The sequence below is a fragment of the Pelobates fuscus genome, chromosome 9 (assembly GCF_036172605.1).
Source record: "Pelobates fuscus isolate aPelFus1 chromosome 9, aPelFus1.pri, whole genome shotgun sequence".
NCBI classification, from domain to species: Eukaryota; Metazoa; Chordata; class Amphibia; order Anura; family Pelobatidae; genus Pelobates; species Pelobates fuscus.
In genome coordinates this window covers 48,344,983-48,372,594 of record NC_086325.1, presented here as the reverse complement: position 1 = coordinate 48,372,594, position 27,612 = coordinate 48,344,983, and the positions used below count along the sequence as shown (strand labels likewise).

General features: G+C 42.5%; 1 protein-coding gene across 1 annotated transcript in view; it reads left to right on the top strand.

Annotated features, from left to right (window-relative positions):
- IL13RA2 (interleukin 13 receptor subunit alpha 2) overlaps nt 1-27,612 on the top strand; it is a 61,565-nt gene that overhangs the window by 3,391 nt on the left and 30,562 nt on the right. The window contains exons 2-6 of the mRNA XM_063433357.1: nt 4,920-5,075; nt 6,390-6,541; nt 8,176-8,329; nt 16,969-17,089; nt 19,594-19,778. Coding sequence (XP_063289427.1) covers nt 4,937-5,075; nt 6,390-6,541; nt 8,176-8,329; nt 16,969-17,089; nt 19,594-19,778 — 751 coding nt within the window. The 5' untranslated portion in view covers nt 4,920-4,936. The remainder of the gene's footprint in view (nt 1-4,919; nt 5,076-6,389; nt 6,542-8,175; nt 8,330-16,968; nt 17,090-19,593; nt 19,779-27,612) is intronic.

Below are 27,612 nucleotides of genomic sequence, written 5' to 3'. Positions count from 1 at the left end.
CATTGCACATGAGCGTCCAGTAACGTGGCAAAAAAATTCCCAGCTCCGCAGAGGCTGTCCTAGCAGCCCAGTCATACAAATAGTCGTTAACGGCTTTTTCTTGTTGAAGCAGGCGGTCGAACATTAGGAGTGTTGAATTCCAACGTGTCGGGCTGTCGCAAATCAAGCACCTCACTGGCATGTTGTTTCGCCGCTGGATATCTGAAAAGTGTGCCATGGCCGTGTAGGAACGCCTGAAATAGCCACACACCTTCCTGGCCTGCTTCAGGACGTCCTGTAAGCCTGGGTACTTATGCACAAAGCGTTGTACGATCAGATTACACACATGTGCCATGCACGGCACATGTGTCAACTTGCCCAAATTCAATGCCGCCAACATTGATGGCGGCTTTGAGTTTGTGTGCTGCTTGTACTCATGTGTTGATCCCATAAGCGTTTGTGATGTGCGATCATGTGCCTTCGCAAAGCAGTTGTACCTAGGTGGGTGTTGGACTTCCCACGACTCAGTTTCTTTTGGCACAGGTTGCAAATGGCATCGCTGTTATCAGAGGCAGACACACAAAATAAATGCCACACTGCTGAGCTCTGCAATGATGGCATTCTGGTGGTGGCAACAGCATGCGTTGATTGGCGTGCTGTCTGGCTGACCCCGGGTGCCGATGCATGCTGTCTGACTGTGCCACTAGCTCCTTGCGACGACCTCCCCCTGCTTCCAACTCGTCTCCTCCTCCTCTCTGTCTCCCCATCTGAACTTTCTCCTGTTCTTCTTCTCTTCTAGCGGGCACCCACGTGACATCCACGGACGCATCGTCATCATCAACTGCTTCACTTGTATCTGACAACTCAGCAAATGAAGCAGCAGCCGGTACAACATCATCATCATCATCACACCGTACGTCCATGTGTGTAATGCTGCCTGACTGAGACATATCCCTGTTATCTATATCCTCTGGAAATAATGGTTGTGCATCACTCATTTCTTCCAACTGATGTGTAAATAACTCCTCTGACAGATCAAGTGAAGCGGCTGTGGTGCTAGTGTTGGTGGTGGCGGCAGGTGGGCAAGTGTTAACTTGAGAGGTGCCCAAAGCTAAGCTGGAGGAGGATGGTGCATCAAGGTTCCGAGCGGAAGCTGTAGAAGATTGGGTGTCCTGTGTTAGCCAGTCAACTATGTCCTCAGAACTTTTCGAGTTCAGGGTACGTGGCCTCTGAACACTGGCATTATTCTAGGGCCAAAGGGAATCACAGCACCATGACCACGACGGCCCCTGCGGGGTGGCCTGCCTCTGCCTGTCATTTTTTTTTCGATTAGTGGTACTATGCGTGCAAGCTACTGTGACAACAGATATGAGTGGCACTGTGCACTGGCAGAAGTTGGCAGAGTAGACGCTGTAGGCCTGACACACACGCTTGCAGACAACTAACTGTTATTCAATCTATTACAGTCAATTTTTTTTTATTTTTTTTTAAATGTACACTACTGTTACACCAGATATGAGTTGCACTGGTGTGACACTGTGCCCTGGCAGGCCCTGAAACACACACTAGTGAAGGAAACTGACTGCTATTATTTCACAGTCAAATTTCTATTTTTTTTTTTAAATGTACACTACTGTTACACCAGATACGAGTTGCACTGGTGTGACACTGTGCCCTGGCAGACCCTGAAACGCACACGTGTGAAGGAAACTGACTGCTATTATTTCACAGTCAAAAAAGGTTTTTGTTTTTTTTAAATGCAAGCTATTGTGACACCAGGTATGAGTGGTGGCACTGGGCAAGTGGGCACAATATACGCTGTGAGCCTGACACACACGCTGGCAGGCAGGCAACTGCAATTAGATTACACAAAAAAAACAAAAGCAGACTGATGTTCTAGCCCTAAAAAGGGCTTTTTGGGGTGCTGTCCTTACAGCAGAGATCAGATGAGTCCTTCAGGACTGTAGTGGACACTGAATACACTAGCCTAGCTATTGATTTCCCTATTAAATCAGCAGCAGCTACACTGTCCTTCTTCTCACTAAGAATGCATCTAAAATGGATGCTGTCCAGGAGGTGGGAGGGTCTGGGAGGGAGGGTCTGCTGCTGATTGGCTGGAATGTGTCTGCTGACTGTGAGGTACAGGGTCAAAGTTTACTCAATGATGACGAATAGGGGGCGGACCGAACATCGCATATGTTCGCCTGCCGTGGTGAACGCGAACAAGCTATGTTCGCCAGTAACTATTCGCCAGCGAACTATTCGGGACATCTCTATTGTTAACTTATTATTACTGGAATTGAAAGTTGACTAAACACTATAAACCAAATGGTAACTGGTTACTGAAACTGAGCCAAGACGGTTGTGCAAGTCATTGATATTAAAGGTCACTCTAAGTACCATAACCACTACTGTCCACTGTAGTGGTTATGGTGTCAATAGTGCCCTGACACCATCCTTGTATAATTTGTAAAAAAAAATAAAAAATAGTGGGGTTTGACAACTTACCTGGCTTAATGGGGTCAAAGCAACCACAGCCCCTACTGCCGGATTCTTCTGCAGGAAAATTGGAATAGATCTTTTCAGTAAAGCTGGGTCATGCTCCACCTCAGTGATCTTAGCCCAAGCCCTTAGATCCTATTTCAGCCGTGCTTAGGCTACAGAGAGACATCCAGCTTCTTCTATAGGGGATGTGCAGCAGGTGCCCAAGCAACCCAGATAAATTGCCAAATTGTTCTAAAATATTTGACAAATTACATTGGGCACCAGAGGACTCTTGGAAACATACCACTATAGTGGGCTATAGTAGTTATTATACCCAGAGGATTCCTTTAAATGCCTTGCCATTATGGTGCAATAAAAATTGCTGGAAACATTGAACTATCAGGGGCAAGTAGTTAAAAAATACATAACGCATGGGGATCCAGTGTCCCTGCGGAGGTTGACTTTGTATATTGCCACTATGCTTCTGAGCATCTTCTGTGGTTGGGACCAGTCTGATAGGCTAATGGTGTAAATTGTAATGGATAAATAATTTAGCATTTACACTACTATTGCACACTGACACAGTATGCATATACAATTGATATTGCATTCACACTAGCAATGCACACTGACACAGTATACTAATTTACACTTGCAGTCACGTTCTTGCACTATACACTTGCTCATACTGTATTCTATACTAACAAGCATCCTTACATTCACACGTGTTTGTGCCATTCACTGTACATAAGTCAAAACACAGAACTGACATCATATGCAGAGTCACCCATATGTCGAAAAGCAGCTAGGATGTGTGTGTGTGTTTTTGATATTTTTTATTTATTTATTTATTTATTTATTTTACTCCAAGCATGATTTACATGTTTTGAATAAAAGAGAAATGTTTCTGTGATCCTTCATGATAATACTTGGTGCTTATAGTCCATTAGCCATCACCATTCATGGTAGTATGGGGGAGAGATAAAAACTAAGCAGCAACCTTCCAGCCAAGAAGGGTGCAGCAATAGGACCCTATTATTTATGAGCAGGTGTCAAAACTGTCTATGCTTTCACCATCTAGAGCTAAGTTTAATTAAGGTTGGCATATCAAGTGTGGGTCTCCCAGAATGTGTTTTTTTGTTTGTTTGTTTTTATCATTGTAATTTAATGTTTTTGACCAATATTTCATGTACACAGTTATTAATATTTTGGATGATTAGAATTTGGTTGCTAAACTTTCCATTTGTATACAACACATGGTTACTCTACCCTCCTCCTCCCCCTCTCTCCTTTGCTCCTCCTGGCTGTAAATACCTTCATACAAATGTTCCATCTCCATCTCTGTTTTTCAGGTCTCATCTCACACTCACAGAAAAAACAATAGTGAAGCTCTGCATTTTTTCTCATTTGTACTTTTTTTTCGGTTGTAGTTAATTTGTTGAAACTGTGTTTAATTATGGTTTCCTACAAATTCACTTAAATATGCAACTATTGTATGATGAAATGGTACCCAATGTACACACAAGTTATTGAGCTGTGAAATACACACAGAACAAAACTCCTTGTTTAGGTGATATGCCCACCACCTAATCTAACCAAGTGGAGTGTAGCGCTATTAAATTGAATCGAGGCTTACCCCACAATAGATGCAGGGGGATCTAATAGCATATGACAAATAAGAGAGCAAAAATACACTAATATTGTAACTCTGTTGGTGAGGTTACTTGATATAATTAGTGTGTAATCTAAACTCACATTTTTCAGAGCCTTTTCAGATATAGGCTCTAAACCTCACACTTGGGTGCACTTCCCAGGTGGAAACCAGACATTAAATCTCTCCGATATTTCAGCACAAGTTTCCAGGTTTTGGAATTCTTTGTTTCTCCCTGTGGTTCCCGGAGTCAAAAGGGGAGGTATCACCCCATAAGTAGAAACAATACATTTACACTCAGAGCCAGGTAACGGGCTCTGTAAAAGATACCAAAACCTGGAAACTTGTGCTGAAATATCGGAGAGATTTAAGGTCTGGTTGCCACCTGGTAAGTGCACCAAAGTGTGATGTTTAGAGCCTATATCTGAAAAGACTCTGAAAAATGAGAGTTTGGATTATACACTAATTATATCAAGTTACCTCACCAACAGAGTTACACTATTAGTGTCTTTTTTTCCTCTCTTATTTTTCATATGCTATTCGATCCCCCTGCATCTATTGTAGGGTAAGCCTCGATTCAATGTAATAGCGCTACACTCCCACTTGGTTAGTTTAGGTGGTGGGCATATCACCTAAACACTGAGTTTTGTTCTGTGTGTATTTCATTGTATGGATTGTATTGGACTTGTGGAGTGCCCAATTGAGAGTTTAGCAGCTACTACACCTCACAAATTTATAAGAGCCTATATATCACTTTTCTATATGTTTTAAATGTATTGATCTGTACCTTTTTTATTTTTTTTAGGGAAAACATTTATTTTCATGAATAGAAAAATGAGTCAATTATCCTGGATACATTCAACTTACACCCGAAAATGTATTAGATTGCAGTGGGTGTCCAGATTAATTATTTATACAACAATATGTGTTAAACACATGTCAACGGCACAGCAATTAAAGGGTAAATATTGTTTGCATTTGTGTATTGTTCTTTGCAGAGATATAATGCATAGATTAAATGTTTGTAACCATAGATAACTTTTTTTATATATATTTAAGGATTATGCATATTTCTATGATTTCTACATGTGAAAAAGTTTTATTGGCACAAATTAATGTTTTTTAAAGAGGAGACAGTATGTTGTATTGCCCTCATATAAAGGGAAACTATAGACACTCACACCACTTCAGCTCATTGAAGTGGTCTGGTTGCAGTGTCCCTGTCCCTCTTCCTGCTTGCTATCGTGATTTTTGGTCACCCAACTGACGCTGGACGTCCTCATGCTCTGCATTTGGACATCCAGCACCAGTAAAATCCCCATAGGAAATCATTGCTGCAATGCTTGCCAGAAAAGCACATTAGCTCCCCTTCTGGTGACGTCTGAGGAGACTGAGTGCGGAGCAAGTAAATAAAGGGGTTTTAACCCTTTATTGGCCAGTGGCGCGAGGAAGGGGATGAAACAGAAGCAAATATAGTGTAAGGAATACAGCTTTGTATTTTTTACACTATAGAATCCCTTTAACAATTATATGCATGTAAGTAGTAAAAATAAATATTTAAATGAAATCAACACTGTTTTTCGTGCAACGGGGCGCCACCATTCTAGCTCCTTGCAATGACTGCTTTAAGTTTTGTCCTTTGCACAAGTCAGTCACAATTGAAACAGCAGTGGAGAGATGGAAGGAAATGTGAAGCCATCTGTCAGTTTTTACACCTCTTTTACGGTGTGCCCTTATGGTGCCTGGGCAGAACTAGATGTAATTTGTTCAATTTTTTTATATAAATTTTAAAAAGAAAATATATATATGAATGTAAAAGAAATCAGAGCATCATATAATAAAAGTTAACACAAGTTATTGAGTTTTCTATTAATTGTTGTAGGTTCTAGACAAGTGACAGTTTACCTGTAACCTCAGACAACATATATGGCATTAGTTTGGGGCATTTACAGTTTCTCGCCACCTGATGAGTTTATGATGTACTTGCCACACCCATTGGGGACCCACGGAGATAGAATGGGGACTATAATTTTGGTCTTCACCCAGGGATGAGGAAACAATGGTATAAATAATTATATAACTGGTACCCACACAATATCGATAATATAAGGATATTTTAGCTCAAAGTTAAAAATCACTTCTGTATTCACTCTGAATGGAATTGATAAAATTTAACATCCTAAAGTAAAAATTGGAAGAGATAACTTATCACCTCCTGGAGAAATTCAGTGAAGTCTGCCTTTATCTTTTAGTGGATGTTCTTACTCTTTTTCAGTTGAGCCACCGTCTAGTATACAGATTGATGATCCAGGATATTTAGGAATGTTGGATATACACTGGAAGCCTCCTGTTACAGTAAATCTTTACAGCCAATGTAGAGTTCTGTATGAATTAAATTTTCCAAGCGCCGATGGTGGTTTATGGAGGGTAAGATTAGTCATTCTGATTATGCTGTGCTTGGTCATGTTCAGAGATTCAGTAAAATGTTTCTTGTCAATGAACAATGCTTAAAAAAAGTCTAGTTTAACCTATTTGTTATTGGTTGATACCCATGCTCAAGGATTTATTGTGTGTGCACTTCAAAGTTCTTATCATTAAAATCTGATAATCCATGTGTACACATTATTTTTTTTACATAAGCAGGAAAAAGGCCTATATTGAAAAAAAAATGTGTTAGTTTTCATCAGTTCTAAAAGCAAAAGAAAAAGTTTTCATACAAACTGTCCTACAATAGAAGCACAGGACCTTTTGGTTAGTGCCTTGTTATGTTTACACTTAACCATAGGATGGACAGATCCACCTTGTTTTTCCAAACCCTTATCACTACTATGTTGATTAATCAGTTAAGGTATATTGTTGCTGCAATGATTACCGGGGACTGAAGAACCCCTGATATGGAAATGCCAAATAAATAATAAAAAAAAACCTTTCCCAACTATTGAAGACATCTGTGTTTCTCCAAACAGACTACAGAAAACATCTGAAATATGAATACCAGAGATTAGACAATGGATGCACTGGAAGAATGGCCTATATTTTTTAGGTCACGTGCATAAATTATCAAAATTTGTATTTTACAAGGAAAGAAAGGTTAAAGGATCTTAACATGTATAGCTTGGAGGAAAGACAAGACAACAGTGATATGATAGACACATTTAACCCCTTAAGGACCAAACTTCTGGAATAAAAGGGAATCATGACGTGTCAGACATGTCATGTGTCCTTAAGGGGTTAAATACATAAAGGGAATCAACACAGTAAAGGAGGAGACTCTATTTAAAAGAAGAAAAACTACCACAACAAGAGGACAGTCTTAAATTAGAGGGACAAAGGTTTAAAAATAATATCAGGAAGTATTACTTTACTGAGAGGGTGGTGGACGCATGGAGTAGCCTTCCAGCTGAAGTGGTAGAGGTTAACACAGTAAAGGAGTTTAAGCATGCGTGGGATAGGCATAAGGCTATCCTAACTATAAGATAAGGTCAGGGACTAATGAAAGTATTTAGAAAAGTGTGCAGACTAGATGGGCTGAATGGTTCTTATCTGCCATCACATTCTACTGTATGTTTCTATGTATAAAAATATCTCTCTCCCATGCAACAAGGTCTATGGTGGATCCCCCAGGATCTTCTGTGATAACTGGTGCCATATGCATCACAACCAATTACTGATGGGAAATGTCAACTTTACCTTTTGCCAAAGATTAGCAGTTACGTGAGTCTAAGTCCGCCTTATATCACTTCATGTAGATCTTTTCATTGCGTTGGAACTTCAAAGCTATTCCAACACAGCCAAAAATAGCCTTTTCTAAAGATTTTACCTTTGTAAAAAGCTCAAAATTGTTAGAACTATTTAAGTAAAATTCAGGTTGAGAGAGACAAATTGGAACTTTGAGATGAAGACTATGTTTTGTTGTGCTCTTCTGAGTCCTACAGTTATTAGAAACACATTGTCTATTTTAGTACATAATATTTACAAAAATGCATGCATATATAGCTCTTCAAGAAAACATTTTCTCAAATTTCAGTAATTGCTCTTTCTCTACACTTTTTTTTTTACAGTCAATTAGAACACGACAACTAGACTACAGAGCAGCGTTCAACTTCAACAAAGAGATCATTGTGAAAATAAGAACCTATTTGAAAGGCTCATGCGTAAATGATTTGCAAGCATGGAGTGAATGGATAGAAGCTAATTTTTCCATTCCCCTAAAAGGTAGACACAATAGAAAATGATATTGCGAACGTTTTAATTCTGCCTTCAAATGTACAGAAATGATTAAAATATGCATTTATTTTAGGATTGCACAGTGTATAGGCCTTTTTTTTAAAAAAGTAAATTTTTTAAATCTAGGTTTCAGAAACAATTAAGATTTGTTCGAAACATCATTAAACTTTGGAGACATTGCTGAATCTCGATTTGGCCCACCTTCTCAATTATTCCCAAAGAGGAAAAAGTTATCATAATGCATAAAATATACTGCCGAATTCTCTAGGGAAGAGTTTTCATACTATTTTAGACTACAGCATCTGGAACAAAGTTGTGAAGTTATTTGTTAAATTATTTAAATGCAAACTTAAACATAAAACAAGCAGTGTCGAAATTTACCGAATTTATTTTTTACTTTTAAATGTCCGATTAAGACATCTAATGCTGTTGTAAGAGCTAGATCAAATCTAAAAAAAATGGACTGGGATCTAGCCATATTAAATATGTAACTCCCTTTTAATTGAACCAATTAGAGGTTTATGAGTGTAATTTATGTACTTTATGACTTGCCAAAGGATAGTTGGAAATAACACGTAAAAATTAGATCATGACAGAACATGACATGATATTTTTATATTTAAAATAACAGTTATCAAAATGTCATCTACTTGCTGAGCTCTCTTACTGGCCATAGTACTTGACTCATAGTAAAATCTTACATTTCTGAGTAAGAAGAAAATGGGAGAAAATTAAAGTGTGGAAAGTGGATAATGAGGATTGGAGCATAACAAACAGTAAAATAGTTGTATAGTTCATAATTTTGGTATTTAACCAATCTAGGAAACCCAAGATCATCTTGAAGCAGAACGGGCTAGCCAAGAGGCAACAAGGCAAAGTACTCCTTCCAAAGATGGCACGTTTTGTCATGGCTTTTCCATGTCAAATTCTCAAGAAATTCTCAACTCTCAAGAGGTGACCTCACCATTTAAAGTCTCCCACTGTAGTCAGAGAGTGATTACTCCACCATGAGAAACCATTGTCCCTTCTCCTGCAGTGGCAATAGAAAACAGCATTGCCAATGACAGGATTCTTAGGGGAGTTGTTATATGTACAAAGGCCATTCTCAAAGGGACACTGTAGGCACCCAGAGCATTTTGTCTTATTGAAGTGGTCTGAGTGCACTGTCTCTGCTCCTTTAGTCCTGACATTTAAAACATTGCAATTTTAGAGAAACTGCAATGTTTACGTTGCAGTACTAAGACTGCCTCTAGTGGAGTTTGACTACATGAGATGGCGCTGGACATGAGGAAGGCCTAATGTGCCCATGTCACACCGCAAATATCTCTTCCCATTCTGCTCCAGAAATCTGTCAAGAACTCCCGGAGCACATTGTAAGGAGGATAAGCTTATTAAATATTTTTTTGTTTTAATAAATTATGGCAACACACAACTTGGGGATGGTTTCCCCTTTCAAATAAAAGAGTTTAGAAAGAAGGGCAGTAAATAAAGAAGAAAAAAGACTGTGAATTGAATGTAATTGTCTGGAAAACATTCATTTTAAATTGAAGAATGGTGATGTCGCGAACATAAAATTTTCGGTTCGAGAACGGCGCACGCGAACTTCCGCAAATGTTCGTGAACGGGCGAACCAGGCGAACCACCATAGACTTCAATGGGCAGGCGAATTTTAAAACCCACAGGGACTCTTTCTGGCCACAATAGTGATGGAAAATTTGTTTCAAGGGGACTAACACCTGGACTGTGGCATGCCGGAGGGGGATCCATGGCAAAACTCCCATGGAAAATTACATAGTTGATGCAGAGTCTGGTTTTAATCCATAAAGGGCATAAATCACCTAACATTCCTAAATTGTTTGGAATAACGTGCTTTAAAACATCAGGTATGATGTTGTATCGATCAGGTAGTGTAAGGGTTATGCCCGCTTCACAGTGACAGACCAAACTCCCCGTTTAACGCACCGTAAACAACCGCAAACAGTCCATTTGCACAACCGCAAACTCCCCATTTGCACAAGGTTGGATACCAAGCTAGCCATGTCCCGTTCCTTGTCCTCACTGATGTCATTGAAGGTCTCTCTTCCTCCACCCAGGAAGCAGGAGATGGAAAAAGATGCTTGGTCGGTACTCCTACTCATAGGCGTGCGCATGGGGTGTGCCGGGTGTGCCTGGGCACACCCTAATCCCCGCGGCACGCCTATGTATTGAGACCGGCAGGGGAGATCTCAGGATCCCCCCTGCCGGCTCATGCAGAGCCGGCGCTATCCGAGCGCCGGCTCTGCTCTCAGCCTCCCCTCCCCGGCTCACATGCAGGGAGGGAGGCAGGAGAGGACCGGCGGAGCTATTGCCTGCAGCTCCGCCGGGTTCCTCTCGCGAGATCTGAGCGTTGCCGCGGCAACGCTCAGATCTCGCGTGAGTGAACTCTAGCCCTGCGGGGCTAGAGTTCACTCTCCTCTGGACCACCAGGGAAGGATGGCAGCAGGATCCCCCCTCCCAGGCATAAGGTAACAAGGGAGGGGGGATAACTGATCTGCCCCCACCTCCACTGGACCACCAGGGACAAGGAACAAGAATCCCCCCTCCCCACATAAAGTAAGAAGGGAGGGGGGATATTAAATAATGTACCCCCACCTCCACCCCCCACAATCACCCACACACATACACAGCGCACACACACACACATACACAGCACCCACAGCACCCACAGACATACACAGCACCCACAGACATACACAGCACCCACACACAGCACCCACAGACATACACAGCACCCACACACATACACAGCACACCCACAGACATACACAGCACACCCACAGACATACACAGCACACCCACAGACATACACAGCACACCCACACACATACACAGCACACCCACACACATACACAGCACCCACAGACATACACAGCACCCACAGACATACACAGCACCCACAGACATACACAGCACCCACAGACATACAGCACCCACACACATACAGCACCTACACACATACAGCACCTACACACATACAGCACCGACAGACACACAGCACCGACAGACACACAGCACCGACAGACACACAGCACCGACAGACACACAGCACCCACAGACACACAGCACCCACAGACACACAGCACCCACAGACACACATACAGCACCCACACACACATACAGCACCCACACACACATACAGCACCCACACACACAGCACCCTCACAAACACAAACAGGACCCTAACATACACACACAAAACACTACCAGTACCCTCACACACAAACAGCACCCTGACACACAGTACATTTACAGCACCCTCACAAGTGCACACACACACACAAACAGCACCCTGACACACAGTACATTCACAGCACCCTCACAAGCACGCACACACAAACACCCTCACCCACATAGTACACTACCAGCACACACACATCACACTAACAGCACCCTCACACAGCACACACACAGCTTTGTGTGTGTGTGTATATATGTGTATATATATATACATACATATATATATATATATATATATATATATATATACACGCCGCTTGTGCTTGAGGGTGCACACCCTAATGCAATAGGCTGCGCACGCCTATGCTCCTACTTCAAATTTTGGGCACTGCGCGTACAATCTAATGTGCCATCAGATAGGAGTGGTGTGCTAAGTAGTACTATTCCTATCAGTTTAATCCTTGTTACGTCCCCTATAAGGGGACGTGTATATAAGGCATCGATTTTAGGAAGCGGGAGATGGAAAAAGATGCTTGGTCGGTCCTCCTACTTCAAATTTGGGGCACTGCGCGTGCAATCTTATGTGCCACCAGATAGGAGTGGTGTGTTAAGTAGTCTCCCTCATCAGGCCTTTTTTAGTCGAATGTATCGCCCACTGTCAGTCCCTTCGAAATCCATCCCTCATTCATCTTAATAATGGTGAGGTAATCTAGACTTTTTTGACCTAGGCGACTTCTCTTCTCAGTGACAATACCTCCTGCTGCACTGAAGGTCCTTTCTGACAGGACACTTGAAGCAGGGCAGGCCAGAAGTTCTATCGCAAATTGGGATAGCTCAGGCCACAGGTCAAGCCTGCACACCCAGTAGTCAAGGGTTCATCGCTCCTCATAGTGTCGATATCTGCAGTTAAGGCAAGGTAGTCTGCTACCAGTCGGTCGAGTCGTTCTCTGAGGGTGGACCCCGAAGGGCTGTGGCGATGCGTAGGACTTAAAAAGCTCTGCATGTCCTCCATCAACAACACGTCTGTAAAGTGTCCTGTCCTTGCCGGCGTGGTCGTGGTCGGAGGAGTATTACTTTCACCTCTTCCCCTGTTAGATTCCCGTTGTGCTGTGACATCACCCTTATACGCTGTGTAAAGCATACTTTTTAATTGATTTTGGAACTGCTGCATCCCTTCCAACTTGCCGTAATTCGGTAACATTTCAGGCACTTTCTGCTTATACCGGGGGTCTAGTAGCGTGGACACCCAGTACAGGTCGTTCTCCTTCAGCCTTTTTATACGAGGGTCCCTCAACAGGCACGACAGCATGAAAGACCCCATTTGCACAAGGTTGGATGACGAGCTACTCATGTCCTGTTCCTCGTCCTCAGTGGTCTCTCTGAAGGTATGTTCTTCCCCCCAGCCACGTACAACACCACGGGTACCAGATAGGTGACAACGAGCACCCTGGGATGCCTGTTGTGGTTGGTCTTCCTCCTCCTCCTCAAAGCCACATTCCTCCTCTGACTCCTCTTCCTCACAATCCTCTTCCAGCGTTGCCGCAGGTCCAGCAAGCGATGCTGATAAGGCTGTTTCTGGTGGTGATGGTGACCACAACTCTTCCTCTTCACGCTCATCTACGGCCTGATCCAGCACTCTTCGCAGGGCACGCTCCAGGAAGAAAACAAATGGTATGATGTCGCTGATGGTTGCTTCGGTGCGACTGACTAGGTTTGTCAACTCCTCAAAAGGACGCATGAGCCTACAGGCATTGCACATGAGCGTCCAGTAACGTGGCAAAAAAATTTGCAGCTTCGCAGAGGCTGTCCTAGCACCCCAGTCATACAAATACTCGGTAACGGCTTTTTCTTGTTGGAGCAGGCGGTCGAACATTAGGAGTGTTGAATTCCAACGTGTCGGGCTGTCGCAAATCAAGCACCTCACTTGCATGTTGTTTCGCCGCTGGATATCGGAAAAGTGCGCCATGGCCGTGTAGGAATGCCTGAAATGGCCACACACCTTCCTGGCCTGCTTAAGGACGTCCTGTAAGCCCGGGTACTTATGCACAAAGCGTTGTACGATCAGATTACACACATGTGCCATGCACGGCACATGTGTCAACTTGCCCAAATGCAATGCCGCCAACAAATTTCTTCCGTTGTCACAAACCATTTTGCCAATCTCCAGTTGGTGCGGAGTCAGCCACTCATCCATCTGTGCGTTCAGGACGGACAGGAGTGCTGGTCCCATGTGACTCTCTGCTTTCAGCAAGTCAACCCCAAGACGGCGAGACACTGCCGTATCCGGGATGTGGAACAGTACCTGGGGAGCTGGGGGGGTGCCGTTGATGTGGAACAAGACGCAGCAGCAGAAGAGGATTCAGCCGAGGAGGTTATGGAAGAGGATGGAGTAGGAGGAGTAGAGGAGGTGGCAGCAGGCCTGCCTGCAAGTCGTGGCGGTGTCACCAACTCCTCTGCAGAGCCACGCATTCCATGCTTGGCAGCCGTCAGCAGGTTTACCCAATGCGCAGTGTAGGTGATATACCTGCCCTGACCATGCTTTGCAGACCATGTATCAGTGGTCAGATGGACCCTTGCCCCAACACTGTGTGCCAGACATGCCATTTCTTCCTTTTGCACAATCGAGTACAGGTTGGGGATTGCCTTTTGTGCAAAGAAATTTCGTCCGGGTACCATCCACTGCGTTGTCCCAATAGCTAAAAAAATTTGGAACGCCTCAGACTCCACCAGCTTGTATGGTAAAAGCTGTAAAGGGCTAAGAGTTCAGTCAAGCCAGCTGTCAGACACCGGGCAAGGGGGTGACTTTGTGACATTGGCTTCTTACGCTCAAACATGTCCTTGACAGACACCTGACTGTGGGCAGATGAGCAGGAACTGCTCAAGGCGAGAGACGGAGGGGCGGATGGTTGAGAGGGGGCAAGGAGGACAGCAGTGGTTAACGTGGCTGAAGATACTGGACCAGGAGGAGGATGGCGGCTTTGAGTTTGTGTGCTGCTTGTACTCATGTGTTGATCCCATAGGTGTTTGTGATTTGCAATCATGTGCCTTCGCAAAGCAGTTGTACCTAGGTGGGTGTTGGACTTCCCACGACTCAGTTTCTTTTGGCACAGGTTGCAAATGGCATCGCTGTTGTCAGAGGCAGACACACAAAAAAAATGCCACACTGCTGAGCTCTGCAATGACGGCATTCTGGTGGTGGCAACAGCATGCGTTGATTGGCGTGCTGTGTGGCTGACCCCGGGTGCCGATGCATGCTGTCTGACTGTGCCACTAGCTCCTTGCGACGACCTCCCCCTGCTTCCAACTCATCTGCTCCTCCTCCTCTCTGTCTCCCCATCTGAACTTTCCCCCTGTTCTTCTTCTCTTCTAGCGGGCACCCACGTGACATCTACGGACGCATCGTCATTATCAACCGCTTCACTTGTATCTGACAACTCAGCAAAGGAAGCAGCAGTGGGTACAACATCATCATCATCACACCGTACGTGTGTAATGCTGCCTGACTGAGACATATCCCTGTTATCTACATCCTCTGGCAATAATGGTTGCGCATCACTCATTTCTTCCAACTGATGTGTAAATAACTCCTCTGACATACCAAGTGAAGCGGCTGTGGTGCTAGTGTTGGTGGTGGCGGCAGGCGGGTGAGTGGTAACTTGAGAGGTGCCCGAAGCTAAGCTGGAGGAGGATGGTGCGTCGAGGTTCCGAGCGGAAGCTGTAGAAGATTGGGTGTCCTGTGTTAGCCAGTCAACTACGTCCTCAGAACTTTTCAAGTTCAGGGTACGTGGCCTCTGAACACTTGGCATTATTCTAGGGCCAAAGGGAATTACAGCACCACGACCATGAAGGCCCCTGCCTCTGCCTGTAATTTTTTTTTCGATTAGTGGTATTATGCGTGCAAGCTACTGTGACAACAGATATGAGTGGCACTGGTGTGACACTGTGCCCTGGCAGGCCCTGAAACGCACACTCGTGAAGGAAACTGACTGCTATTATATTACAGTCCAAAGTTTTTTTTATGTTAAATGCAAGCTATTGTGACACCAGATATGAGTGGTGGCACTGGACGAGTGGGCGCAGTATACGCTGTGAGCCTGACACACACGCTGGCAGACAACTAACTGCTATTCAATCTATTACAGTCAAAATTGTATTTTTTTAAAAAAAAATTTACACTACTGTTACACCAGATATGAGTTGCACTGGTGTGACACTTGCCCTGGCAGGCCCTGAAACGCACACTAGTGAAGGAAACTGACTGCTATTATATTACAGTTTTTTTTTAAATGCAAGCTATTGTGACACCAGTGAGTGAGTGGCGGCACTGGGCAAGTGGGCACAGTATATGCTGTGAGCCTGACACACAGGCTGGCAGGCAGGCAACTGCAATTACATTTCACAGAAAAAAAAAGCAGACTGATGTTCTAGCCCTAAAAAGGGCTTTTTGGGGTGCTGTCCTTACAGCAGAGATCAGATGAGTCCTTCAGGACTGTAGTGGACACTGAATACACTAGCCTAGCTATCAATTTCCCTATCAAATCAGCAGCAGCTACACCGTCCCTAGTCTCACTAAGAATGCAGCTTCACAATGAATGTAAAAGGGATGCTGTCCAGGAGGTGGGAGGGTCTGGGAGGGAGGGTCTGTTGCTGATTGGCTGGAATGTGTCTGCTGACTGTGAGGTACAGGCAGGGTCAAAGTTTACTCAATGATGACGAATAGGGGGCAGACCGAACAGCGCATGTGTTCGCCCTCCGTGGCGAACGCGAACAAGCGATGTTCGCCAGGAACTATTTGCTGGCGAACATTTCGGGACATCACTATTGAAGAACGCTGTACGGAGCTTTTATTTTTATTTTTTTGCATTTGGGAACCATGCAATTATTTTTCCAGAAGTCCTTGGTCTGCAGAGAGAGAGAGAGAGAGTTTTTTGTTCATTGTTCAAGATATACTGTCTTGTAAATCGGAGATTAATCTGCAGATCAGCAATATAGATTGCAATCAACTCTGCAATTGTTTTGAAACTACAGCTCCCATGATGCTTAGCCAGCCAAAGACACGTGTTGCTTTTACCTTTAAAGTGATTCCTGAGTAGCATTGGATTTCACCACAGATGGGGAGTCTACTGCTGATTACCCCAGGCTTAAAGGCTATAGCAATAAATGATTGATCATGGGATTTGTAGTTTGATCTCAACAATTAAACTACTTGCTAATTACCATAAACCTACAGATTATTCCAATAGATAATTCAAATAATTACAATAATCTCTTGCAGGCCTGATGGGTAGATATTTAATTTTTATTATGTGATGCAAAGTATATTAACCATTGAGAAATCAACACGTCACATAATGGCGATCCATTAATAGACCCTGTGTAAATCTTTTTCTCTCTCTTTTTTTTTTTAAAAGGAAGCCCTGACTCCAAAATTGAGGATTTCCAATGCATCTATTATGACTGGGAGACCTTGAACTGCACTTGGCGTCATGGAAAACAAATACGACCAGATGTGACTTATGAGTTTCTTTATTGGTATGTACACTTAGTTTTACTGGAGCATACCTAAATTTTTCTGTATATATATTGTAATGGGATTTTTTTTTTTTAATTCTTTTTATTCAGTGAATTTTCCAGATTCAATGTCATAGGACATAAACTGCTAAAGTGTTTATTGTACATTATAAATATGGCCAAGGAAAATGGTGAGCACTGTGCCACCAAGATGTTAAAATTGGGGATGATCCCAGAACACTTAAGTCCTTATAACCACTATAACAAGCTGGTATAATGCTTAGAGTGTCCCTTTAAGCCGAGAGAGAACATTTGTTTAAACTACGGATTCTATTCCACAGAATTTCCTTTTTAAAAACAATAAAAATTTTGTTTCTAATGTTTACGCAACTTTATTTGCATGTAAGTAATGGTGTTGCTAGTAGTTACATGTTAGCAGCTGTAATTTGCTTATTTGTAATTTATTATCACACACTGGGAGTCAAACAAAACTAATTTAACATATTTGTTTCCTTTATGCATACATACTGAACTGATCATTAAACAAGATAAACAAATACAAAATAAACTCCTACACAGTGGTTACATGGAACCTACAATGCAGTGACAGTCAAATAATCGAACACTGATATGCATAGAAAAGAACAATACTCACTAAAGATAAGAAAATCACTCAGTTATATTTAGAAGGAAAAGAAAAACCATCAGTATTGTTTTGTACTTCCCATTTTAAATATGATTATGAAAATAATGATATAACTATTGGATAATTGTAAGTTCATTATATGATAAAAAATGATGTAATGCCGTGTAGAGGACATTAACTGGACAAAATAACAAGTGTAGTGTAGTATTAAAGGGTAACTACAAGCATCAGAACCACTACAGCCACTATAGTTGTTATGTGAGGAGTACCGTAGCCTTTTTGCACGGTAGTGGAGCAAACCATTTTTCAACTGCACAAATATAGAATTTTTCATCAGGGAACAACATTTCCATTAAGGGATGTATGTGATCTGCAACCATCTGTAGGTATGCGGTAAATGTCAAAGTAACATCCACATGAATGCCAGAATCCAAAGTTTCCCAGCAGAACATTGCCCAGAGCATAACACTGCCTCTGCCAGCCTGCCTTCTTCCCATAGTGAATTGTGTTGCCATCTCTTCCCCAGGTATATGATTCACACTCACACACAGCCATCAACCTGATCTAAAAGAAAATGTGATTCATCAGACCAGACAACCTCCTTCCATTGCTTCATGGTACATGTCTGATGCTCACACCATTGGCACTCTGACCAGTTTCCAGCTATGCAGCCCCATACTTGGGAAACTGCAATGCACTGTGTGTTCTGACACCTTTCTATCATGACCAGCATTCCATTTTTCAGCAATTTGATCTACAATAACTCTTCTGTGTGATTAGACCAGATGGGTTAGTCTTCATTCCTTATATTCATCATTAACCCTGATGCCGGTTCAATGGTTGCCATTCCTTGCAGCACTTTTGATTGGTACTAACCACTGCATACAGGGCACACCCCACAAGACTTGCTTTTTTTGGAAATGTGCTGACCCAATCACCTAGCCATGTCTATTTGCCCATTGTCAAAGTCACTCAGATCTTTTTTTGCTTGTTAATTTATCCTGCTTCCAACACATGAAATGTTGTTCATGTCACCAGTCAGTGGTTTTAATATTGTGACTGATCAGTGTAAAGCAGTGTAATTAATATGACCGCATTAAGAGCATAAAACAGGATGTTTGTAGGAAGGATATTCTGACTCATTTTCTTTCATCGCATGCCATGCGACAAGTTGGTTTTAAGGAACAAGTGTATGCAAATAAAGGAATCCATTTAAAATAAATATATCTAAAAATGACATGCTACACGTTATAATAATTATTTGCATGTTTAACGTTCACAAGTGAATTCTCTGAAATTTTGAAATAAAATAATAATAAAAATAATAAAAACCCCTGCCTATGCCAACCATGCAAAGTATCTGACAATAATGTGCTAAATAATAACCTATGAAATATATTGTCTCCATTTTCATATTACCCAGCTATGCATGCATGTTTTTCCCCTGCCACTGCCTTAATTTAATATTTTTGGCAATATTTTAAAATTATTTTGTTCAAATTATGAAATTATCAAAAATGTATCATACATAAAAATAATTATCCGTATATCAGAAAAATATCAAAATATTTAAATAATGCTTTTTTTAAAAAAAAATATTAGATCATTTTAAAAGTTTATAAAAATAAATATATGTAACAATAGTTGAGACGTTGGTTATTACAGACTGTATAATGCATGTTAGCAAGGAAGAAAATATTTTCAAACTACTAATAACTTATCCTGTACTATGCATCATTAAATTATACCTCTGATTATAACGCCCCAGCAATTTATTTCATACCATAAGCTAGTTTTTCTTTGCAGACTTTTTTCAATTGTTGACAATTTTACTAAATTGTTATATGAGGCTCTATTTATTTTTATTTGGCTTCCATAGGTATAAAGGGTTGGCTGAGAAGAAGTCCTGTGATTCGTACCTTGCCGTAGATGGAATAAATCTCGGATGTGTTTTTCAAAAAAATAAACTGGGACTTCATACAGAATTTTTTGTACATGTTACTGGAACATCAGATTTAAATCCAATCAGATCGTCTTATTTTATACTTCAACTGCAGGACCTAGGTAATATATCTATTTATTAAAAATAAAGGGCGGTGCTCCAAAAGAGACATATATATATATATTTTTTTTTTTTTTTATACACATAAAAAGTAAAAACAATAAACTTGAAATTTCTTTTTTTTTTTTTTTTTTATAAAAACCACACGCAATTAGGGCAATTCTCATATGCAAAGCATAAATATAAAATTGCAAATGTAAATATCGAGCAAAGACGCAATATACTGTAAAGCTGGTTAAATAACCTGGATGCAATATCATTATATAAAAAGTAACCTCTAAATATCCACAATACAATGCAAACAATAGTAATACCAGACAGATTAGTTATACAATTATATAGCAAAAGTAACAGTTAAATAACCAAATAAAAACAACTCGAGTCACCTCTAGACTGTAAACTTGTTTGAGTAGGGTCTTCATTGACCTATTATTCCTATAACATTTTATAATTGTCTCATTTATTGTTAAAATCCCCCCTTTTATAGCACTGTGGAATACATTGGTGCTATATAAATACCAATAATTGTATTAATAATAATATTAAAACAATGCAATTCATGACCAATAGCATTTAACTAGTATAAGGCAATTTATTCAGGGATCAAACTAAGCACTCCAAAATAAAGCACTCTAAAATGGGCAATGAGAAATTTCAAAAAAGAGAGAAATGCAAAAGATGAAAAAATAAAAACGTAAGATTTTTAATAAATAAAAATTATGTATATAGTGAGCAACTACCAGTAAACATGGACCCCCTGCTGTAAAATAGAAATCAGCTGCAAAATCCACCAAAATCAACTCCATCAATATAAAAATACCAGAACAGTGTGGTCTTTAGAATCTGCAGTTATACTTGAACAGCATGATCTATGGCGTGTGCAGTGAATTTCAAAAGTCCATCAAAGAATTGTAGGGAAAACATGATACGCACACAGTCTACGTGTTTTGTCTCCTCAAGAGACTTTATCAAGTCGTGTGTATATCACTCTAGACTGTCTTGTATACCCCATAGACAAGAACAGAGGTTAAAAAAAAGTAAAAAACTAAAGTTTGACTATTTACTATATTCTAAATCTTTTCCAATCATGACATAATTGGAAATAATCAGAATACTAGTGAAAGTAAAAATAAAATACTATTATATCTATGAAAATATAATATATTTATATATTTATTTATAAATATATATAAAATATATTTATATATTTTCATATAACATTTCCAATTAATTAGTTGAATAATTACATGTGAATAATTATTAAACATATATATATATATATATATATAATCACATTATTTTAAGATAACCTGGATTGCCCATATTACAAAAAATGAACAAAGTGTTTACAATTCACATATATGCAATATCTATCTATTCATTTAGGCCATGGGGGTTGAGTGTAATCAACGTAAGTGTTCAGTTGGATTCTGCAGTAATCAAAGCACTCTTTATTTTTGTTTCATTATTTACTCAATTCCCGTAACTGAAACGAAGGAGGGATCAGTTATGTGCCAAACAAAAGTGGCATGCAACTGGACATTTTCGGTCATTACATAAATATGCTAAATCTGGACTTTAGTTTGATCCCTGGATATTTTGCATTATACTAGTTAAATGCTATTGGTCTTGATTTGCACTGTTGAATTGTTTTTATTTATGTGTTTTTTTTATTTTATGTTTTTATTTATTATATAAATGGGGAAACAAAGCATGTACAATATGTCCAACAATAATAGACTGGATTTTAAAACCTAGGGTGAGTAAAGTAAAATGAATGAGGAGAGGGCATAAAATCCTAGGCTCAGCAGTCTTCTAGAAGGCTTCAAGATTCTTGTCGCAGAACATTAACTGGGTAGAACCATGGCTTCTTCTTGTACCAGTCAAAGGTACAATAAAGGCTCTGAGATCCATAAATCAACATGCCAAACGATCTAGGGTTTATTTTATACATTTGTGCTTGGCATTTTAAAGACACTTAATAAATCCGAGTCAGATATATGTGAATGCAAGTGAATGACTCATTCAGGTGTCAATGGTAGGAATGGAAAATCTTTTTTTTTATTCCGCCATCATTAGCTACCACTGAGACTCATCCAAAGTAGAGTTACCACTAGAGATGTCCCGAATAGTTCGCTGGTGAATAGTTCCTGGCGAACATAGCTTGTTCGCGTTCGCGTTCGCCATGGATGGCGAACATATGCGATGTTCGGTCCGCCCCCTATTCGTCATCATTGAGTAAACTTTGACCCTGTACCTCACAGTCAGCAGACACATTACAGCCAATCAGCACCAGACCCTCCCTCCCAGATCCTCCCACCTCCTGGACAGCATCCATTTTAGATTAATTCGGAAGCTGCATTCTTTTTTTTTTTTTTTTTTTGTATTTAAAAAAAAAAATTTTTTTTAGACAGAAGTGTGTTATATTTGAGCATGCTAGGCTGAACGTGCGTATATCATGGCTAGTTGCACTGAGGGTATGAGTATATAGCAGTACATTGTTGTGAAAGCTGGCTGTCATGTTTAGGGTGTAGCTTGCACGTTATCAACTGTGTATTTATATCAGCAGCTCCACCACTAGTTATAAATCAAGTGTGAGTCGCCCCATGAGATGAGACTAGTGAATAACATAATACATGAACTGTTAAGGTAAAGGAATGTAAGGAACTACGACAATAAACTCTTTAGGAGGTGAAATAATGACATGTTTAAACGCTTGCTACTTTACGATTAGTTAATGTGCAGAGAGCAGTTCATGTGATCAAAGGCATGGTGTGGAGGATCGGCTATAGTGGGACATGATTGGCAGGCTGCTCCTTTACTGCTTGTGCTCATCCGATCCCTTCTGGGCGCCAGGTGCAGACCCTGGGAGTCCCTGATACCTGGAACAACAAAGGAAAGTCTCTGGCTGAGTGCCGGGTTTGCGGCTTGAGGTGGTGGAAGCTTGTTTTGTCGTGTGGTCGGATCTGTCCCGGTGGTGCTTCACGTCCGGTGTGGGATTGTGGTGGCTTAAGGTGGAGGCGAGTGCTTGACGTGGGGCAGGCTCTGCCTTTCTGTTTGTGCCTCCGGTCCCGTCTTCGACGCCTTTTGCGTTGGTGGATTTTAATGGGGACTGCTTCGCTTAGCTGTGGTGGAGCTTGTTGGGGCTGTGGTGGAGCTTGTTGGGACCGGGATAACCCCCACCGGTCCGGGGGGGGGGGGGGAACGGAGCTCCTGCCGGGAAGTAGCTGCTCCTGGGCATCCCAGGATCGGGAGAGCGGCCACCTCATCTTGCCACGCGGAGGTAAGTAAGACTCTGTCGAGTTGCTGACCGCTATTAAGCATGTCGGGTCGGTCAGGTAGGAGCAACACTGCTGGGTCATCCCCTTCTGGGGTGAAATTCGCTTGTTGATAGCTGCTTAAAGTGAGATATTGATGGAGCTCACACGGAGTGCGTCTTTCCTCCATGACAGCTAGGCCCCGTCCCCCGGAAGCTGCATTCTTAGTGAGAGGAGGGACAGTGTAGCTGCTGCTTATTTAATAGGGAAATTGATAGCTAGGCTAGTGTATTTAGTGTCCACTACAGTCCTGAAGGACTCATCTGATCTCTGCTGTAAGGACAGCACCCCAAAAAGCCTTTTTTAGGGCTAGAACATCAGTCTGCTTTTTTTTTGTGTGTAATCTAATTGCAGTTGCCTGCCTGCCAGCGTGTCTGTCAGGCTCACAGCGCATACTGTGCCCACTTGCCCAGTGCCACCACTCATATCTGGTGTCACAATAGCTTGCATTAAAAAAAAAAAAAACTTTTTTGACTGTAATATAATAGCAGTCAGTTTCCTTCACACATGTGCGTTTCAGGGCCTCCCAGGGCACAGTGTCACACCAGTGCAACTCATATCTGGTGTAACAGTAGTGTACATTTAAAAAAAAAAATGCAATTTTGACTGTTCTAGATTGAATAGCAGTTAGTTGTCTGCAAGCGTGTGTGTCAGGCCTACAGCGTCTACTCTGCCAACTTCTGCCAGTGCACAGTGCCACTCATATCTGTTGTCACAGTAGCTTGCACGCATAGTACCACTAATAAAAAAAAAAAATGACAGGCAGAGGCAGACCACCCCGCAGGGGCCGTCGTGGTCGTGGTGCTGTGATTCCCTTTGGCCCTAGAATAATGCCCAGTGTTCAGAGGCCACGTACCCTGAACTCGAAAAGTTCTGAGGACATAGTTGACTGGCTAACACAGGACACCCAATCTTCTACAGCTTCCGCTCGGAACCTTGACGCACCATCCTCCTCCAGCTTAGCTTCGGGCACCTCTCAAGTTACCACTCGCGCGCCTGCCCCCACCACCAAGACTAGCACCACAGCCGCTTCACTTGATCTGTCAGAGGAGTTATTTACACATCAGTTGGAAGAAATGAGTGATGCGCAACCATTATTGCCAGAGGATGTAGATAACAGGGATATGTCTCAGTCAGGCAACATTACACACATGGACGTACGGTGTGGTGATGATGATGTTGTACCCGCTGCTGCTTCCTTTGAGTTGTCAGATACAAGTGAAGCGGTTGATGATGACGATGCGTCTGTGGATGTCACGTGGGTGCCCGCTAGAAGAGAAGAAGAACAGGGGGAAAGTTCAGATGGGGAGACAGAGAGGAGGAGGAGATGAGTTGGAAGCAGGGGGAGGTCGTCGCAAGGAGCTAGTGGCACAGTCAGACAGCATGCATCGGCACCCGGGGTCAGCCAGACAGCACGCCAATCAACGCATGCTGTTGCCACCACCAGAATGCCGTCATTGCAGAGCTCAGCAGTGTGGCATTTTTTTGGTGTGTCTGCCTCTGACAACAGTTTGCGGTGTTTGCGGTGCGTTAAACGGGGAGTTTGGTCTGTCAATGTGAAGCGGGCGTAACCCTTACACTACCTGATCGATACAACATCATACCTGATGTTTTAAAGCACGTTATTCCAAACAATTTAGGAATGTTAGGTGATTTATGCCCTTTATGGATTAAAACCAGACTCTCCATCAACTATGTAATTTTTCCATGGGAGTTTTGCCATGGATCCCCCTCCGGCATGCCACAGTCCAGGTGTTAGTCCCTTTGAAACAACTTTTCAATCACTATTGTGGCCAGAAAGAGTCCCTGTGGGTTTTAAAATTCGCCTGCCCATTGAAGTCTATGGCGGTTCGCCCGGTTCGCCCGTTCGCGAACATTTGCGGAAATTCGCGTTTGCCGTTCGCGAACGGAAAATTTGATGTTTGCGACATCTCTAGTCACCACTAATTACTGAGGGTTCCTCAAATCTAGTCAAAAACAATGAAGAAATCTATCTACAGTGAGGGAAAAAAGTATTTGATCCCCTGCTGATTTTGAATGTTTGCCCACTATCAAAGAAATGCTCTGTCTATAATTTTAATGGTGGGTTTATTTTAACAGTGAGAGACAAAATAACAACAACAAAAAATAATTCCAGAAAAACGCATGTAAGAAAAGTTAGAAATTCATTGGCATGTCAATGAGTGAAATACGTATTTGACCCCTTCGACTTAGTACTTGGCAAAACCCTTGTTGGCAATCACAGAGTTCAGACATTTCTTGTAGTTGGCCACCAGGTTTGCACACATCTCAGAAGGGATTTTGTCCCAATCCTCTTTGCAGATCCTCTCCAAGTCATTAAGGCTTCGAGACTGACGTTTGACAACTCGAACCTTCAGCTCCCTCCACAGATTTTCTTTGGGATTAAGGTCTGGAGACTGGCTAGGCCACTCCAGGACCTTAATGTGCTTCTTCTTGAGCCACTCCTTTGTTGGGATTTTGTCCCAATCCTCTTTGCAGATCCTCTCCAAGTCATTAAGGCTTCGAGACTGACGTTTGACAACTCGAACCTTCAGCTCCCTCCACAGATTTTCTTTGGGATTAAGGTCTGGAGACTGGCTAGGCCACTCCAGGACCTTAATGTGCTTCTTCTTGAGCCACTCCTTTGTTGGTTTGGCTGTTTTGGGCCATTGTCTTGCTGGAATACCCATCTACGACCCATTTTTTCAATGCCCTGACCAAAAACACCTCCAAAGATTAATGTTTCTACCCAGGTCTCGAGTCCTGCAGGAACACGTGGGACCGGCGTTCCTGCACTTTTTTTTAGTTCCCGTTTATGGTCCTGCAGGCACTCGGGGGGCGGCAAAAAATGCCGCCCCCAAATGTCCCTGTGTTCCCCCTGTCATGGGGGGTCCAAGAGGTGGCCTAATGGCCACCTGAAGGAACCCCCCGGCCGGCTCTTGTCTCGCTGTCAGACGCGGCGAGGGAGCTGTGTTCTCTCTGCTCCCTCTCTTCGCGCCGTTTGCTGATGCTGGGAGCCGGAATATGATGTAATTTCTGGCTCCCGGCATCAGCAGACAGCCCGCGCGGCGAGAGGGAGCAGAGAGAACACAGCTCCCTTGCCGTGTCTGACAGCGAGACAAGAGCCGCAGCACTGAAGCCCCACTGGACCCCAGGGACAGGTCCACGCCAGCTCTCCAGGTAGGGAGGCTGGGTGGACATTTTTAAATAAAAAAAAATATATACAAATAATTTTTGTGTATGTGAGTGTGAGTGTGTGTGTCTGTGAGTGTATGTGTGTGTGTCTGTGAGTGTATGTGTGTGTGTCTGTGAGTGTATGTGTGTGTGTCTGTGAGTGTATGTGTGTGTGTCTGTGAGTGTGTGTATGTGTCTGTGTATGTGTCTGGGAGTGTGTCTGTGTGAGTGTGTGTGTATGTCTATGAGTGTGTGTGTGTATGTGTCTGTGAGTGTATGTGTGAGTGTCTGTGAGTGTATGTGTGTGTGTCTGTGAGTGTATGTGTGTGTGTCTGTGAGTGTATGTGTGTGTGTCTGTGAGTGTGTGTGTGGCTGTGAGTGTGTGTGTGTGTGTGTTTGTGTGTGGCTGTGAGTGTGTGTGTGTGTGTGTTTGTGTCTGGGAGTGTGTGTGTGTATGTGTCTGGGAGTGTTTGTGTGTGTCTGTGTATGTGTCTGTGTGTCTGTGAGTGTGTGTATGTGTCTGTGAGTGTGTGTATGTGTCTGTGAGCGTGTGTATGTGTCTGTGAGTGTGTGTATGTGTCTGTGAGTGTGTGTATGTGTCTGTGAGTGTGTGTCTGTGAGTGGATGTGTGTGTGTGAGTGGATGTGTGTGTGTGAGTGGATGTGTGTGTGTGTGAGTGGATGTGTGTGTGTCTGGGAGTGTCTGGGAGTGTCTGGGAGTGTCTGGGAGTGTCTGTGTGTGTGTCTGGGAGTGTGTGTGTCTGGGAGTGTGTGTGTCTGGGAGTGTGTGTGTCTGGGAGTGTGTGTGTCTGGGAGTGTGTGTGTCTGGGAGTGTGTGTGTCTGGGAGTGTGTGTGTCTGGGAGTGTGTGTGTCTGGGAGTGTGTGTGTCTGGGAGTGTGTGTGTCTGTCTGTGTGTGTGTCTGTCTGTGTGTGTGTCTGTCTGTGTGTGTGTGTGTGTCTGTGTGTGTGTCTGTCTGTGAGTCTGTGTGTGTGTCTGTGAGTGTGTGTACATGTTTATATATGCATGCAAGTTTTTTTTTTCTGGTGGTGGGGTGAGGGTGGAACTCGAGTGAGTTCCCACACTTTATTCCCCAGGACTTGACCCCTGTTTCTACCTCCATGTTTGATGGTGGGGATGGTGTTATTGGTATCATAGGCAGCGTTCCTCCTCCTCCAAACACGTTGAGTTGATGCCAAAGAGCTCGATTTTGGTCTCATCTGACCACAACACTTTCACCCAGTTCTCCTCTGAATCATTAAGATGTTCATAGGCGTGTGCACGGGGTGTGCCGGGTGTGCCTGGGCACACCCTAATCCCCGCGGCACGCCTATGTATTGAGACCGG